Source organism: Rhinoraja longicauda, chromosome 9 (genome assembly GCF_053455715.1).
Source record: "Rhinoraja longicauda isolate Sanriku21f chromosome 9, sRhiLon1.1, whole genome shotgun sequence".
In the NCBI taxonomy this organism is placed as follows: domain Eukaryota; kingdom Metazoa; phylum Chordata; class Chondrichthyes; order Rajiformes; family Arhynchobatidae; genus Rhinoraja; species Rhinoraja longicauda.
Window position 1 is genome coordinate 52,139,194 of NC_135961.1, and position 18,674 is coordinate 52,157,867.

At 42.5% G+C, this 18,674-nt stretch overlaps 1 protein-coding gene across 1 annotated transcript in view; it reads right to left on the reverse strand.

The window, feature by feature from the left end:
• The window catches only part of col12a1a (collagen, type XII, alpha 1a), a 241,698-nt gene that overhangs the window by 187,344 nt on the left and 35,680 nt on the right, over window positions 1–18,674 (reverse strand). The window contains exons 8-11 of the mRNA XM_078405469.1: window positions 16,247–16,420; window positions 15,290–15,580; window positions 10,100–10,702; window positions 8,843–9,115 (exon numbers count right to left, since the gene is read on the reverse strand). Of these exons, the coding sequence (XP_078261595.1) occupies window positions 8,843–9,115; window positions 10,100–10,702; window positions 15,290–15,580; window positions 16,247–16,420 (1,341 nt within the window). The remainder of the gene's footprint in view (window positions 1–8,842; window positions 9,116–10,099; window positions 10,703–15,289; window positions 15,581–16,246; window positions 16,421–18,674) is intronic.

Consider the following 18,674-nt stretch of genomic DNA (forward strand, 5'->3'; position numbering starts at 1 on the left):
TCATAATCTCCTATGATCTTAAACATCTTTCTTCAATCACCGCTTTCTGCAGCCAGGAGAACAATCGCACCTTTTCCAGACTTTTTTACACATAATTAAGAACCTGCTATCATTCCAGTAAATCAACTCCACACTCTCTCCTAGTGCATGCCCAGAATTGGACTTCGGGGAAGCTCACCACCACCTTCTCCAAGGGTAATCAAGGAAAAGTAACACCAGTGACACCAGATCCTGAGAAATGTAAATTTATAAACATTTAGCACAGGTTTTTATACAGTAACTTTGAAATCTGATCTGACCATATAGCCCACACTTATCATTGCCTCACTAATGACACTCTATTCCCCCCATTTACTATCAATCCCCCCCCCCCCCGGTTCTGCTATACACTACCATTCTATACACCTGGGTCACTTTACAACAACTAACTAAGCTTCCAGTGAACATGTTTTGTGGATTTGGGAGGAGTGACCCATGGTCATAGGAAGAACATGCAAACTCCATGCAGATAACACCGGATTGAATCTGGATTACTGGATTACTGGTCAGGATTGAATCTGGATTACTGGAGCTGAGAGGCAACTACCACCCTTTGTTTTTTTGTCAATCCCCTGGTGGTTACATTGACTCAATGAATGTTCATAACTAAGCAAGATACTTGGAGAACAAACTTCACAGAGTCATCCATTCAATCTGTACAATGATATCTAATTTGTGATGAACTTAATGAAGCTGATTCACACTTCATATCAATTTGTCCAGGAGGACATATAGAATGCAATATCAGCCATAAAGTGTTTCTGCTTAAAAAAAGCACCTACATGATTTCTACACATCAACGTGAAGGTTTAGTACCTTATGGGATAACTCTTGATCTGCTACAGATGTGAGCTGAAAACTAAAATTGGATCCTGGCCAGACAACTGTAGCAGTGGTACAACAGATAGTTTTTCAATGAGAATGAAGTTTCTTGTCATGCTCGTTTTTCTTTTACAATAGACAATAGACAATAGGTGCAGGAGTAGGCCATTCGGCCCTTCGACCCAGCACCACCATTCAATGTGATCATGGCTGATCATTCTCAATCAATACCCCGTTCCTGCCTTCTCCCCATACCCCCTGACTCCGCTATCCTTAAGAGCTCTATCTAGCTCTCTCTTGAATGCATTCAGAGAACTGGCCTCCACTGCTTTCTGAGGCAGAAAATTCCACAGATTCACAACTCTCTGACTGAAAAAGTTTTTCCTCATCTCCGTTCTAAATGGCCTACCCCTTATTCTTAAACTGTAGCCCCTGGTTCTGGACTCCCCCAACATTGGGAACATGTTTCCTGCCTCTAACGTGTCCAACCCCTTAATAATCTTATATGTTTCGATAAGATCCGCTCTCATCCTTCTAAATTCCAGTGTATACAAGCCTAGTCGCTCCAGTCTTTCAACATACGACAGTCCCGCCATTCCAGGAATTAACCTAGTAAAGCACGCCCTCAATAGCAAGAATATCCTTCCTCAAATTTGGAGACCAAAACTGCACACAGTACTCCAGGTGCAGTCTCACTAGGGCCCTGTACAACTGCAGAAGGACCTCTTTGCTCCTATACTCAACTCCTCGTTATGAAGGCCAACTTTCCATTGGCTTTCTTCACTGCCTGCTGTACTTGCATGCTACCTTTCAGTAACTGATGCACTAGGACACCCAGATCTCGTTGTACATCCCCTTTTTCCAACTTGACACCATTCAGATAATAATCTGCCTTCCTATTCTTACCACCAAAGGGGATAACCTCACACTTATCTACATTAAACTGCATCTGCCATGCATCCGCCCACTCACACAACCTGTCCAAGTCACCCTGCAACCTCATAGCATCTTCCTCACAGTTCACACTACCACTCAGCTTTGTATCATCTGCAAATTTGCTAATGGTACTTTTAATCCCTTCATCCAAGTCATTAATGTATATTGTAAATAGCTGCGGTCCCAGCACCGAGCCTTGCAGTACCCCACTAGTCACTGCCTGCCATTCTGAAAGGGACCTTTTTATCCCCACTCTTTGCTTTCTGTCTGTCAACCAATTTTCTATCCATGTCAGTACCCTACCCCCAATACCATGTGCTCTAATTTTGCCCACTAATCTCCTATGTGGGACCTTGTCAAAGGCTTTCTGAAAGTCGAGGTACACCACATCCACCGGCTCTCCCCTGTCAATTTTCCTAGTTACCTGCCCTGTTTAAATTATTGTCTTCTATCTTCTATGTTTCAGTGAAGAATTTGATCTGCTCCCAGATTTCTGAGAAGATTATTTTTTTATTAATATTCCCTATACCAGTCTCCTATTACTTCTGTTTTGCCTCAACTGCTACTGAAAGCCTTATGCCAACATCACATCTAGATCTAATTATTCCAGGCACTTCTGGATGGCCTTCGGATTTCTGCATTCCTTGAATTTCAAATGGTCTTAAAATCTGTTGCCAGCTTTCCATCCCACACCAATCCCAACTCATCCACTGCCCTGCTCTACATTAGCGCATAATACGTCATTACCTTCAGTCTAACATTCTCACCTGTCTGTCACTCTGTGGCTGCCCACTCTCCCATCTCTTTAACCACCAGTGAATGCACATTGGGAGAAGGTAAATAAAATATGTGAACAGTGATTAAGTGTTAAGTAAATGAACCTAAGGCAATTCAGGTCTATTCTCTCATTGAATCTAGGAAAATTAACTGGAGTCAATAAAATGTCGACTTCAATAGGCCAAAAAGAAGAATTGTACAAGACATTCGTGAGGGCACACTTGCAGTATTGTGTTCAGTTTTGGTTAACATGCCATAGGAAAAATGCTAAGCTAGAAAGTGTGCAAAGATGATTGATGAGAATATTGCCAGAACTCGACATCCTGAGCAGTAGCCAGAGTTTAGTCAGGCTGGGACTTTATTTCCTGGAGCACAGGAAGCTGCAAGGCGACCTTATAAAGCTGTATAAAATCATGAAGGGAATAGAAAGGGTGAATGCGCATAGTCTTTTTCATAGGGTAAGGGAATCAAGAATTAGAGGGCATAGGTTTAAGGTGGAAAGGAAAGATTTAATGGGTACCTGTGGGGCAACTTTTTCAAACAGAGAGTGGAATGAGTTGCCAGATGAAGTAGTTGAAGCAGGTATAATAACAACATTTAAAGGTAATTTCATCAGCTACATGGATAGTAAATGTTTAGAGGGATATGGGGCAAACATACAAAATGGAACTAGCTTAGATATGGCATCTTGGCCAGTATGGATGAGTTGGGGCAAAGGTCCTGTATCCATGCTCTATGACTCTCTGACTCTGCATTACACATAAAGAACACCTAGGTACTAATGACAATCTAGCAACATTTATTATCAGTCCTTTCCCAATTCAAGACTATAGATTGTTACTGCCTTCAGCTTCATAACTCAACACTGTAGATTTTGTTTTCCGGGTTAATCTCCTCATCACTAAATTGTTACGCCAAAGACTGACATAAATCTGAAATTAAATATGAAAAGTAAGTCACAGGATCCAGGACGTGCAGAGGTATTTGAGGTGAGATGAAATGAGTTCTGTTCAAATCAGCACAATTGGGTTGAATGTGGAAGACATTAAAATGGCTGAATGGTTGAATCCAATTCCATAAATTTGTGTTATTTTGGGATGAAGCAGGTGGGAGATTGTGATAAATTGATGGAGGTCTCGCTTTATCATCATTTTGTGCTTTGAGTGAATTTGGTTCCAGTGCCAGTGATCCTATTGGCATCAGCTCTTCCATTTGCAAATGCTCACCTTGGAGCACTGCCACTTTGTTTTGCGTTCCTTATCTTGGCAGACGCATATTGCATGGAAGAAGTTTCCAGTTATGATCCATATTTGCTCATGACTTGCACCATTACTTTTAAATAAATAGGCATGTGCTTTTTTGTAGTCTCGGTAATGTTGACATAAAATTGTGTTTTATAACACTTTCTTCAATATAACTGCACAGTTGACCTGCAGTTGTTCCTTAAATTCAACATGGTGTTCTCCATTGCTGACAAAATTTGCATCAATCCTTCTTTCCTCAGCACCTCTCTCAAGCTCACCACATTTGCAAACTTCATCCACAAAAGATTAATGTATCTTGGGCATAAGACAGATTCCAGAAAATGTGTTATTGCAATTATACGGGTCAACATTATTTAGCACAGTTGCCCAGAGATGATTACAGTGGACCCAGGAGATCTGAAATAGGGAGTTCACCAATTTTCCCCTGGATGCCTGGTATAATTTGATGCCAAAGTCAGCTGTTATATAAAGCAACCACAGAGATAGTAACAATGGATCTTTTCAGCTACATTCATTCAGTCCATGAGCACTAGGTTGTCGATAATATATACAGGCAAACTCTCTCTTCTTAGTCAAGTGGTACTGAGCATTACAATTGGGCTTGACATCCTGCAGCAGCAATAGAAACAAAGTGGCATCCTAATGTTGGTCGATTTTCAGTGGTTTCAACTGGAAAATGTGTATGTGTGTGTAAGTGCTGCTGTAGACTGTGAGTTGTGTGCCTATGTGCATTGTAATATCTATACGCTGTGTATATGTTGTGCGCATTTTATTACGAGTGCAGGTGTGTATTGACAGGCATAAATGCACTGGAAACTGTGCACATTTATAATTAAAGGATAGTACTGCCCATCGCATTAGTATATCCAAGACGCAAACTTACGGATGAAACATCATCACACAGAAACATGAGAGTTTGTAACAGTTCTGCAGCCTGCAGTCATAAGAAATCACCTCACAAGGAGTAAAGGAAGAAAATCTGAATGAACAATTATGCAAACTCGGGCATAATGCTCTAAATAGAGCTTAACATTGTATGAGATTCCTCACGAGGTAATATATCCTGATGCACTTTATGGTGGTGGAGGAAGGAAAGGAATCGTACTTTGAGCTAAGAGTGAAAAGAGAGATGTTTTGAAATGTTTAGTGAAGGGAGAAAATTGATAAATCAATAGCATCATGTAGAGAGCTACAAATGGTAATGCTATCAGCAAACCCCCTGATATTAGTAAAACACAGATATTGATGCACCCACTGATATTGGTGCAGATGGAGTGGACATAGAGGGGGGCCAGCTTCAATGCAGTAGAGAGTATCTACAAGCAGAATCAAATCCTGCCACCTTTAGAAAGCTCATCTTTTGAAGAGTATTTTAAAATAATGCCTTAGGAAAATTGCATGCCTCCTTAATGTGCTTAATGTTTTCAGTGAGGGACAACTGCCTCTGAACTACCAAGCCCCACTCCCCAACTCCACATGGATGCAGAGCTTAAAGTCAATGATGAATTGAGAGGGATGAGACATTATGGGATCATATCATATATATACAGCCGGAAACAGGCCTTTTCGGCCCACCAAGTCCGTGCCGCCCAACGATCCCCGTACATTAACACTATCCTACACCCACTAGGGACAATTTTTACATTTACCCAGCCAATTAACCTACATACCTGTACGTCTTTGGAGTGTGGGAGGAAACCGAAGATCTCGGAGAAAACCCACGCAGGTCACGGGGAGAACGTACAAACTCCTTACAGTACAGCACCCGTAGTCAGGATCGAACCTGAGTCTCCGGCGCTGCATTCGCTGTAAAGCAGCAACTCTACCGCTGCGCTACCGTGCCGCCCTATAGTCAAAGATTTGTAGAGTCTTGCAGCACGGAAACAGGCCCTTCATCCCAACTTGCCCACTGGCCAAGATGGCCCATTTACATTAATCCCACCTGCCCGCATCTGCCCCATTTCTCTCGAAACATTTTCTGTCCATGTACTTGTCTGAGTGTCTTTTAAATGCTGTTATAATACAACTGACATATAGTCTGAGGTACCTGTGGTTTGACAATACCACGCCGCAACTACCATCCATCAGAAACCCTGCTGATTTGGTCTGTAGACCATTCTCCTTCCATTTCATCTATCCCCAATGACAAAAAGCAGTGCAAAATTATTTTTAATTTGATGAATCTGCCATGTATTAGGCAAAACCCTAAAAAATATACTTCAAATAACATGTTTGTGATGCAAACAAACCACCATTCCTACACTTCAACCCTAAGCGGTTGTGGGGTGGTTGTTTGACCGAGTCTGAGTAACTCAGTGCACTGCAATGACGAACTAACTGTAAAACAACAGATTGACAGAAATTGTCTGTATCTTTCAGATTGCAATAACATATCATGGAATAAAAAGCTGCAATGAGTCATTGATAAGATGCCAGTATAAGATTTGTTTCTGGATTCTCCATTGTGGGCCTGAGATTGTCATAGATTTGCACATGCATATGTGCGCGCACATACACACACTCTCTGTCTCCCTGTCTCTCTCCCTCTCTCATAAGCACTCATAAAGAAACTCAAATACAAACACACATATACACTCAGGCGCACACACATGCATTCTAATAAGGCAAATGCATTGACATTTACCTCACAGACACAGCCACAGACATTCTTTTCTATTGACAATTGATATGGTTTCCTTCCAAGGACTCATCTGGACTGAATCTGTGAATGTTCACACTAAATTTAATTTAGGCTCTTGTCCAGGGATGAGCATTTTCTCCAAAGCACAAAATCAAAATAGCTTTTAATCCTCCACCCATTATTTGTTTGGAACAATTTGCTCACTTCCTCTAGCCACACTTTTTCACACTAACTCCACTTGGTAAGATTGTGTGAGCTTTCAGTCCTAGACACTGAATAGGAATAGGTAATTAAGCAGGCGAACCATCCCACTTTACATCCACTCTCACAAGTTTATATTGCCATACATACGAACAGGCATATGTATAAACACATATAAGATGGACGTGAACACATAAATTGTCGTACTTTTATACATGCTTTCACAAGCACATACACAAAGAGGTGGACACAAATTGACTCATACTGCAGGGAAACAGGCCGTTCAGTCCAACTCTCATAGCGACCAAGATATTTATCCAAACTAGTCCCATTGCCTGAATTTGGCCAGGTCCCTCCTACTAACAGTGTTCTCTTAAATCTACTTTCACATCAGGTGATGGTCAATCAATGGTGCTTCATTGTCACATGTGCAAACGCACAGTGAAATTCCTTTTCGATCTTGCAACCCCCAGGAACAACTGATCAACCCAACCGGCTGCCTAACCCAAACGGACTCAACCAGACTGCCCAAGTACAAAGCCTATCATGACCACTGAGACCTGCCACCTACCGGCCTTCTGAAATGGCCGACTCCACATCCTGATGATGAAGAAAATGACCTCAAGACCAACCCATTGGACCTGACCAAATGGAGTCCCCATCTTCATGTATAAGACTTTGGTGAGACTGCATTTAGAATATTGTGTTCAGTTCTGGGCACCATGTTATAGGAAAGATATTGTCAAGCTTGAAAGGGTTCAGAAAAGATTTACGAGGATGCTGCCAGGACTAGATGGTGTGAGCTAAAGGAAGAGGTTGAGTAGGCTGGGTCTCTATTCCTTGGAGTGCAGGAGGATGAGGGGAGATCTTATAGAGGTATACAAAATCATGAGAGGAATAGATCGGGTAGATGCACAGTCTTTTGCCCAGAGTAGGGGAATCGAGGACCAGAGGACATTGGGTTCAAGGTGAAGGGGAAAAGATATAATAAGAATTCGAAGGGTAACTTTTTCACACAAAGGGTGGTGGGTGTATGGAACAAGCTGCCAGAGGAGGTAGTTGAAGCTGGGACTATCCCATCATTTAAGAAACAATGAGACAGTTACATGGATAGGACAGGTTTGGAGGGATGCGGACCAAGCGCAGGCAAGTGGGACTAGTGTAGCTGGGACACTGTTGGCTGGTGTGGGAGAGTTTGGGCCGAAGTGCCTGTTTCCACACTGTATCACTCTATGGCTCTAAGCACCCGAATGAATGATCTGATGAAACAAAACTGCTGACCACTGGATCTGCGGTCTACAGCTGCAAGAGAAGCCAGCAATCAATCAACATGTCAAAGGCCTGATCCCAGCAAGCATACCAATTGATGGGAGTAGCCAACCTCATGACTTGACCTTGACGCTGAACAAAAGGCCCAACCCTTGGGATCGCTCCAAGATGTAACCCATCTCCTGGACTCCACCAAATGCTCCCACCTACCTCATGGAACGGCCAACTCACTCACAGACCCCCAAGCCTGAACAGAAACAGCCACATATCTAGAAAACATGGGAAACGCGCAGGTCTGCACGAGAAACTGAAGCAAATTAGTTCCAGTCCCCCCTCCCTAGCCTGCTCCTGGCAATCGACCAAGCTATTGAAAGCAAGCTGGATAAACTTAAAGTGTGCATAAAGTGCTGGTGTAACTCAACAGGTCAGGCAGCATCTCTGGTGAAAATGGATGAGACTCAGTCTGAAGAAGGGTCCCGACCCAAAACATCATCCATCCTTTTTCTCCAGAGATTCTACCTGACCTGCTGAGTTACTCCAGCACTCTGAGTCTATCTTCTGGATAGACTTAAAGCTAGACTCAACTACCTTAGGGAATAGATACTGCTGCTGTGCTCTGTTCCACAGAGAGAAGGCTGCGAGGGTGGTGGGGGCTACAGTCAGTCTGAAGAAGGGTCCCAACCCGAAACTTCACCTATCCATTTTCTCCAGAGATGCTGCCTGACCCACTGAGAAAACGTTATTAAATGGTATTACTCAGGATGAAGGTGTCAGTGATTGTTAAAATGTATTGTTGTTTATTGAAGTGCCATGAGCCGAGCTGGTGTCACATTCAGTTAGGTTACTATAAATTCAGTAAGTTAATCACTATACACACACAGTGATACAATACCTTCAAGGGTGGTGTCTTTTCCATCCACTGGTGAACTTGGACCTTCAGTGTACTCTGCGACCACGTCGACTAGGTAGGTGGTGTCTGGCAGTAGGTCTGTCAGTACTCTGGTTGTTTGGTCTGCGGGAATCCGAATGGACACTGGATAACCACCCGCTTCCATTGTATAGCTCAGTAGATATGACAGCACATCTGGGCTAGCTGCTGCCCAGCTCACTCGGAAACTACGTGAAGTCACTTCAGATGTCCTCAGGTCCGAAGCTGGATTTAGGCCTATGATTAACGGACATCAATTATCAACAAGACCTCTGAGCCAAACAGTCAAATTTAGACATTTAAATCCCCAATCGGGATGCCGTTTCAGTGATGAGAAAACAGTCACTTGTTCACTGCATGAATCTGCAACCTACATGCACTTTAACTCCCATAAAATAATATGTCAACAACATTAAAGCACCAATGCAGCAGTTACACTTCCTACTGTAAGAGGATGAAGTCATTTAATCTATGGGATTTATAAAATAAGATTAATTTTGATTAATGAAAGAAAAATAATTTATGTAAATTTAGAATATGGGAAGCGTATTCATTTTTTTGAAAATTGATTATTAATACTGATGGGCAATACAAAATGAAAGTGATTGAGAAACCTGACAGATACTCTATCCTGATGTGGCAATGAACAATATTAAACAAATAGTGTCTTAAAAAATCTCCCTGCTGTGCCAAGGGGAGCTCCCACTATATTCTTTAGGTGTGGGTCATCAACAAGGATATCAAGAGTGTTAAGGACACTATATTTACCTGGATGACTGCAGCACAAACAACTCTCATGAAGCACGGCATCATCCAGGGCAAAGCAGCCTCTTTTGTTAGATCCCTGTCCACATCCCTAAGCAGTCAATCCCACTCCAACTGGAGAGCAGTTGCTGCAGCATGCACTTCACTCAAATGCATTAACATTTTTGCTAAACAGTGCTGCATGGCGCATTATCAAGTTCACAATAAAGTTAGTATGCACGTGAATTTAAAAAGCCATGGATAGAGTGGGTAGAGTCACTTGGTTTGAGTGCTGCTTATTATCCCCATCCATTTATCGGATTTCAAGCAGGCCAGACATTTAATGTGTAGTTAATGTATTATTTTGCCTTGTCGCCTGATATCTACCCCCCGTTTGGAGTTTCCTATCACTGTTTCTCATTGGATGTACAGTTGAGTAAATCATAAGTTGAAAGTTTCTATCCTTGGCTCACTCACTCCGCGCTCTGATGGCTTTCGTTTCCTCCTCGATCCTGAGACACAGTGTCTGTGTGAGCTTTGTTGATACCCGCTGGAAAGAATCGAAGTCGTCCACTTGGTACACGTGGGTGTTTTCAGGGGGAGAGGCGATGGCCACCAGTTCGCTGAACACTGCGTCCTTGACTCCCACAGCAAAGATCTCCACACCGGCATCTCGCAGCTTCATGGCGGGTTGCTGGAAGGTGTCAGAAGACTTGCCATCCGTGATCAGCACCATCACTCGTGGAACATTGCTCCTTGCTCCCTTATTCGGGACGAAGACATTCGCTCTCACATAGGTCATGGCCTTGCCTGTGTTGGTGGAGCCACCCCTGTAGGGGAAAGTGCGGATAGCCCGGACCACCTCCTGGAGCGTTGAGTGTTTATTGAGGGTGAACTCCGTGAATGCATTCCGGCTGTACTGAACCAGACCAATCTGGATACGGTCACGACCAACGTTGAAGGTCTTGACTAAGGTTTCGAGGAAATCTCTCACCTTGGCAAAGTTGCTCAAGCCAATGCTGTAGGAGCCATCGACTAATAGGACAACATCAGCTTGCGTGTTGTCAGCCAGGGTACATTCTGCGGGAGTCAAAAGAGATGAAATCCACAATCATTTTATAATATGAACAGTGTTATTGACTTGGTAAGTGAGTAGTATGTAATAGGAAAATGCATGGATCATTTAGCCTACCTGGTTGATTAACATAGAAACATAGAAAATAGATGCAGGAGGAGGCCATTCGGCCCTTCCAGCCAGCACCGCCATTCATTGCGATCATGTTTGATCATCCACAATCAGTAACCCATGTCTGCCTTCTCCCCATATCCCTTGATTCCGCTAGCCCTTAGAGCTCTATCTAACTCTCTTTAAATTCATCCAGTGAATTGGCCTCTACTGTGGCAGAGAATTCCACAAATTAAGAAATCTCTGTGGGAAAAAGTTTTTTCTCGTCTCAGTTTTAAATGGCCTCCCCTTTATTTTTAGACTGTGGCCCCTGGTTCTGGACTCCCCCAAAATTGGGAACATTTTTCCCGCATCTATCTTGTCCAGTTCTTTTATAATTTTATTTGTTTCCCCGCTCATCCTTCTAAATTCCAGTGAATACAAGCCCAGTCTTTCCAATCTTTCCTCATATGACACTCCTGTCACCCCGGGAATTAACCTCGTGAACCTACGCTGCACTGCCTCAATAGCAAGGATGTCCTTCCTCAAATTAGGAGACCAAAACTGCACACAACACTCCAGATGTGGTCTCACCATGGCCCTGTATAACTGCAGAAGGACCTCTTTACTCCAGTACTCAAATCCTCTCGTTATGAAGGCCAACATGCCATTAGCTTTCTTCACTGCCTGCTGTATCTGCATGTTTATTTTCAGTGACTAGTGTACAAGGACACCCAGGACTCATTGCACTTCCCTTTTTCCTAATCTGTCACCATTGAGATAATAATCTGCCACCTTCTTCTTGCCACCAAAGTGGATAACCTCACATTTATCCACATTATACTGCATCTGCCATGCATCTGCCCACTCACTCAACCTGTCCAAGCCACCCTGCAACCTCCTAAAATCCTCTTCGCAGTTCACACTGCCACCCAGCTTTATGTCATTGCAAATTTGCCAGTGTTACTTTTAATTCCATCATCTAAATCATTAATATATATTGTAAATTGTTGCGGCCCCAGCACTGAGCCTTGCAGCACTCCACTTGCCACTGCCTACCATTCTGACAGAGCCCCATTTATTCCTACTCTTTGTTTCCTGTCTGCCAACCAATTTTATATCCATGTCAATACCCTATCCCCAATACCATGTGCTTTAATTTTGCCCACTAATCATCTGTGTGGGACCTTATCAAAATTTTCTGAAAGTCCAGATACACTACATCCTCTGGCTCTCCTTCATCCATTTTACTTGTCACATCCTCAAAAAATTCCAGAAGATTAGTCAAACAGGACCAATCCAAATGCGCTGTTATTACTTCTTTAATAATTAACTCCAGCATCTTCCCCACCACCGATGTCAGGCTAACTGGTCTATAATTCCCAATTTTTTCTCTAGCTCCTTTCTTGAAAAGTGGGATAACATTAGCTATCCTCCAATCCACAGGAACTGATCCTGAATCTATAGAACATTGGAAAATGATTACCAATGCGTCCACGATTTCTAGAGCCACCTCCTTGAGTACCCTTGGATGCAGACCATCAGGCCCTGGGAATTTATCAGCCTTCAGTCCCATCAGTCCACCCAATACGATTTCTCACCTAATGCAAATTTCTTTCAGTTCCTCTGCCTCGCTAGATCCTCCGTCGTCTAGTACATCTGGGAGATTGTTTGTGTCTTCCTTCGTAAAGACAGAATCAAAGTACCTGTTCAACTCTTCCGCCATTTCCTTGTTCCCCATAATAATTTCACCCGTTTCTGCCTTCAAGGGTCCCATATTTGTCTTTACTAATCTTTTTCTCTTAACATACCTAAAGAAGCTTTTATTATCCTACTTTATATTCTTGGCCAGCTTACCCTCGTACTTCATCTATTCACCCCTTATTGCTCTTTTTGTTACCTTCTGTTGTCCTTTGAATGTTTCCCAATCCTCTGGCTTCCTGCTACTCTTTGCTATGTTATACACCTTTTCTTTTAGTTTTATTCCATCCCCAACTTCCCTTGTTAGCCACGGTTGCCTCTTACTCCCCTTAGAATCTTTCTTCCTCTTTGGAATGAAATGATTCTGCGTCTTCTGGATTATGCCCAGAAATTCCTGCCATTGCTGTTCCACCGTCATTCCTGCTAGGATCCTTTTCCAGTCGACCTTGGCCAGCTCCTCTCTTGTGCCTGCTTAGTCCCCTTTGTTCAACTGCAACACTGACACTTCTGATTTAACCTTCTCCCTCTCAAATTGCAGATTAAAACTTATCATATTATGGTCACTACCTCCTAGTGGCTCCTTTGCCTTGAGTTCCCTTATTAAATCTGGTTCATTAGACAACACTAAGTCCAGAATTGCCTTCTCTCTAGTAGGCTCCAGTACAAACTGCTCTAAGAATCCATCTCGGAGGCACTCCACAAACTCCCTTTCTTGGGGTCCAGAACCAACCTGATTTTCCCAGTCTACCTGCATAATGAAATCTCCTACAACCACAGTGACATTACCTTTGTTACATGCCAATTTTAACTCCTACTACAACTTGCACCCTATATCCAGGCTACTGTTTGGGGGTCTGTAGATAACTCCCATTAGTGTCTTCTTACCTTTACAATTCCTCAATTCTATCCACAGCGACTCTACATTGTCACCCTTTGCAAGGGACTGAATTTCATCCCTCACCAACAGAGCTACCCCACTCCTCTGCCCACCTGCCTGTCCTTTCTATAGGATGTATAACTCTGAATATTCAGTTCCCAGTCCCGATTCTCCTGCAGCCATGTCTCTGTAATCCCCACAATGTCAGATCTACCAATCTCTAACTGAGCCTCAAGCTCATCCACTTTACTTCTTATACTTTGTGCATTCATATATAATACTTTTAATCCATTACTTACCTCACCTTTCACATTGATTCCTATTTCACTTGGTAATACTCTCCTATCACTTTGTGAGCTTTCTGCCCAGCTAATTCTGGTGACTTTCTTAACTTTTCCCATACTCTTTCCCTTTAATTCCATCCTTGCATTTCCAATTTGTCTCATCCCCCCTCCCCCTCCCTCCCCCTCCCCCTCCCCCCTCCCCCCCTCCCCCTTCCCCCCCCCCCTCACCCCCCCCTCGCCCCCCACTATTTAGTTTAGTATAGAAACTCAAGCATTTATTAGTCTCCTCTCAATACTTTTCACAGTCTATCCCGTTAACTTCCCCTTTGCCTTCAATCTGTAAATCCACCTTCCTTGTAATCCAGTGTGCCAATACTGGTTCTAGCAGATTAAAAGTTCTAATTATTCCCTACATAATATACTTGCCGCTCTTTTTTATTTTCTGTAAAACTGGCCCTCAATTTTGGTCTACTTCAAGTGATAACTTTCCTACATTCATCCTTCAATAATCACTCCTCTTCAGTACAATTATGAACATCAGAAGACATTTGAACAGATGTGTGGAGAGGAAGAGTTTAAAGGAATGAGACTAGCCCAGAATACTAATATTGTAATAGGCAAGTTGGACTGAATGCCTGCTTCCATGTTGTTTAGCTCGATGACTGTTTAATTTGTGTGTGATAATACAATTGTATGTGACTCTTTTGATTCTCTTTGATCATTAGTAGATCAATTGCAGACCTCTCTCCAGGTCTATTAGAAGTATCATTACATTCGCATCAAAGCAGATATTGGCCAATCTAGATGAGCTAGCGCAACATTTTCTGCTTAACATTTCCATACATTTTAGAGGAGATCAGTATTAGACATAAGAAATAGTAGCAGGAATTACTATTAGGCTCCTTGTGCCTGGTCCACCATCAATTCATCATCATTCGACTTCAGCGTCATTTCCCTACATATCCCTTGCTTCCCTTAATTCCTGAAATTCATCCATCTGAAACACATCCATCTTGAACACACTCAGTGTCTGAGTCTCCACAACCTCTGGTTTGGAGAGCTTGAAAGGTTCACCACCATCTGATTAAAAATGTGTTCCTCCCTTTTAAATGCCCTTTTCCATTTCTGAAACTGTGGCACTTAAGTCAGGGAAACAAGCCCCCTGCATCCAGCCTGTTAAAATCTTAAAGAATTTTGTAGTGTTGATGATATCTCCCCTCATTCTTTGAAGTTATAGACAGTATCATTCCAGTCTTCTCAGACTCTCCACATATGGTAAACCTTCCATCCCTAGAAACAGACTGGGTAATCGTCATTTCACTCCCTCTGTGACAATCACAGGTGATTCTGCTATAGCAAGATAGCTAACTTACCTTATAGAAAATTGTGTTTAAAAAAATTGCGTCAATGGGGAAAAATAAAGTTTAGGGCAAAAACGTCTCAGACGCACAATAACAAAGTTATATGTCCCTCCTGATTTTCAAAACGGCACCATGCTGCTCTTCAAATGTTGCCCGTCATTAGATTGTTTTGTTCTGTATGTGTGCACGACTTGTGTCATTTTGAAAATTACACAACCTGTTCGAATGTGTGCATCATTAGCACATATTGAAACCTGCACAGCATGGATACCAACTTACCAACTGTAACCTCATAAGGGTGTGTCTTGTCCATGAGTGTTATTGGATCACTAGATGCCAGCTCTCTCATGGCATACAAGTTAATCTGGTATTCAGTGTCTGCATTGAGGTCTTTGGCAATCACAGTCCTGGTGTTGGCATCAACGTTGAGGATGTGCTCTTTGTTGCCCGCTGCCATGGGAATCAGATGAATTCTGTAGCCGGTGATCTGTCCAGGAGATGAATCCCAAATGATCCTCATGTAATTGGATGCAACCTCCAAGACCTGCATGTTGGAAGGAGGTTCAACCACTGCAGATTAGGGAACAAGAAAAGGCATGGGTTTTAGATTTTGATTGGCCTTTTTCATCAACATAAAAGTATTTATCTATTACATTAATTTGAAGAATTGTCAGTCTGAAGAAGGGCCTCAAGGTGAAATGTCATGATTCCAGGTTCTCCAGAGATGCTGCCTGACCTGCTGAGTTACTCCAGCACTTTGTTTCCTTTTGTGGACATCAACTAAATATGCCATTTACCACAACTTGTCCAGCACTTTGTTGCTAATGTTGTACTTGAAGCTCCTGAAATCCTCTTTGGAAAATCCTATCAAAATAAAAATTTCTATTTTCTTTCCATTATATTTATTCAACATTCCCTTAAACTAAACCTCAACTTACTCACGTGGGCTATGACCTCTGAAAGGGTTATAGTACTGGGTATCCCATCAGCTCCTTGTCCTTTCTAATCATCTTTCAGTGGGAACAGGTTTTCAGAACCCCCCCATAACCTTGTACACTGCTATCAAATCTCCTCTCTGCCTTCGCCCGTGGAACAACCCACCAGCACCCAACTAGCTCTCGACTCCAAGGAAATTCTCAGTAAAACAACTACCAAATAATCGACAAGGGTCAATTAATAGTGCATGAGAAGATGTAGATGAGACGAACAGCCAGGATCCTGTTAAAAAAATCTTACCTTCTTCCCCACTCACAATTTCACCAAGTTGTTCCTCAACACCAGAGCATACGAGGCCAATTATCTCACTCTGCACATTTTGAATCTGGTCAAAATCTGCCACTTTGAATACATGCTTCTTGAAAGGAGCGGAGCCAATTAGCTGCAATTCATTCACCTCTGCTCCCTTTATACCTAAGAAAAGAAAATCAAACTGCATTCAAATTGATTAAAAGAGAAACTTAGTTCTTTATTTTCAAACATTGTGGAGCAATGCGCTGTGTGAAACTTATAGGTCAGAAACCATAATTAGATGAGGTAGATGTGTTCTTATTAAGTCTTGAAGTATACAAATTACCTTATTATCTGATTTCATGGTCAAATTATTTTAAAACAAATTCCAAAGGATTTATTGGTTTTGATATTGGTTTATTATTATCATGTTTTCCAAGATACATTGTTAAACTTTGTTTTGCATGTAATCCTGCATATTATACACACATGGGTACAACGGTTGTGCAAAGAAAGTTAAACAGTGTTTAATATAGTGCTTAGGCAATAAAGAGGGGTGTTAAAAAAAACTGCATGGGTCACAACAAGGTACATTTGGATAAATCATTCCGAGCATATCCGAGATCTGTTTAGCAGTTTGATAACAGTGGGTAAGAAGCTGTTCTTCAATCTAGTAAATTGTGCTTTCAAGCATGTTTCAAGCATGGGCCCCATGTCTGAGGAAGGATGTGCTGGTTCTGGAATGGATCCAGAGGAGGTTTACAAGAATGATTTTAGGAATGAGTGGGTTAGCATATGATGAGCGCTTGACAGCACTGGGCCTCTATATTCGCTGGAGTTTGGAAGGTTGAGGGCGAACCACATTGAAAATTACAGAATAATGAAAGACATAGATAGAGTGGATGTGGAAAGGATGTTTCCACTGGCGGGAGAGTCTAGGACCAGAGGTCATAGCCTCAGAATTAAATGGCGCTCTTTTAGAAAGGAGATGAGGAGGAACTTCTTTAGTCAGAGGGACGGTAATCTAGAAACATAGAAACATAGAAAATAGATGCTGGAGTAGGCCATTCGGCCCTTCGAGCCTGCACCGCCATTCAATATGATCATGGCTGATCATCCAACTCAGTCAGTATCCTGTACCTGCCTTCTCTCCATACCCCCTGATCCCTTTAGCCACAAGGGCCACATCTAACTCCCTCTTAAATATAGCCAATGAACTGGCCTCAACTACCCTCTGTGGCAGAGAATTCCACAGATTCACCACTCTGTGTGAAAAAAAACTTTCTCATCTCGGTCCTAAAAGATTTCCCCCTTATCCTTAAACTGTGACCCCTTGTTCTGGACTTCCCCAACATCGGGAACAATCTTCCTGCATCTAGCCTGTCCAACCCCTTAAGAATTTTGTAAGTTTCTATAAGATCCCCCCTCAATCTTCTAAATTCCAGCGAGTACAAGCCGAGTCTATCCAGCCTTTCTTCATATGAAAGTCCTGCCATCACAGGAATCAATCTGGTGAACCTTCTCTGTACTCCCTCTATGGCAAGAATGTCTTTCCTCAGATTAGGAGACCAAAACTGTACGCAATATTCCAGGTGTGGTCTCACCAATGCCCTGTACAACTGCAGCAGAACCTCCCTGCTCCTATACTCAAATCCCCTCGCTATGAATGCCAACATACCATTCACTTTCTTCACTGCCTGCTGCACCTGCATGCCTACTTTCAATGACTGGTGTATCACGACACCCAGGTCTCGTTGCATCTCCCCTTTTCCTAATCGGCCACCATTCAGATAATAGTCTGCTTTCCTGTTCTTGCCATCAAAGTGGATAACCTCACATTTATCCACATTATACTGCATCTGCCATGCATTTGCCCACTCACCTAACCTATCCAAGTCACCTTGCAGCCTCCTAACATCCTCCTCACAGCTAACACTACCCCCCAGCTTCGTGTCATCCGTAAACTTGGAGATGTTGCATTCAATTCCCTCGTCCAAATCATTAATATATATTGTAAATAGCTGGGGTCCCAGCAGTGAGCCTTGCGTTACCCCACTAGTCACTGCCTGCCATTCTGAAAAGGACCCGTTTATTCCTACTCTTTGCTTCCTGTCTGCCAGCCAGTTCTCTATCCACATCAATACTGAACCCACAATACCGTGTGCTTTAAGTTTGCATACTAATCTCTTATGTGGGACCTTGTCGAAAGCCTTCTGGAAGTCCAGATATAACACATCCACTGGTTCTCCCTTATCCACTCTACTGGTTACATCCTCGAAAAATTCTATAAGATTCGTCAGACATGATTTACCTTTCATAAATCCATGCTGATTTTGTCCAATGATTTCACCACTTTCCAAATGTGCTGCTATCCCATCTTTAATAACTGACTCTAGCATTTTCCCCACTACCAATGTTAGACTAACTGGTCTGTATT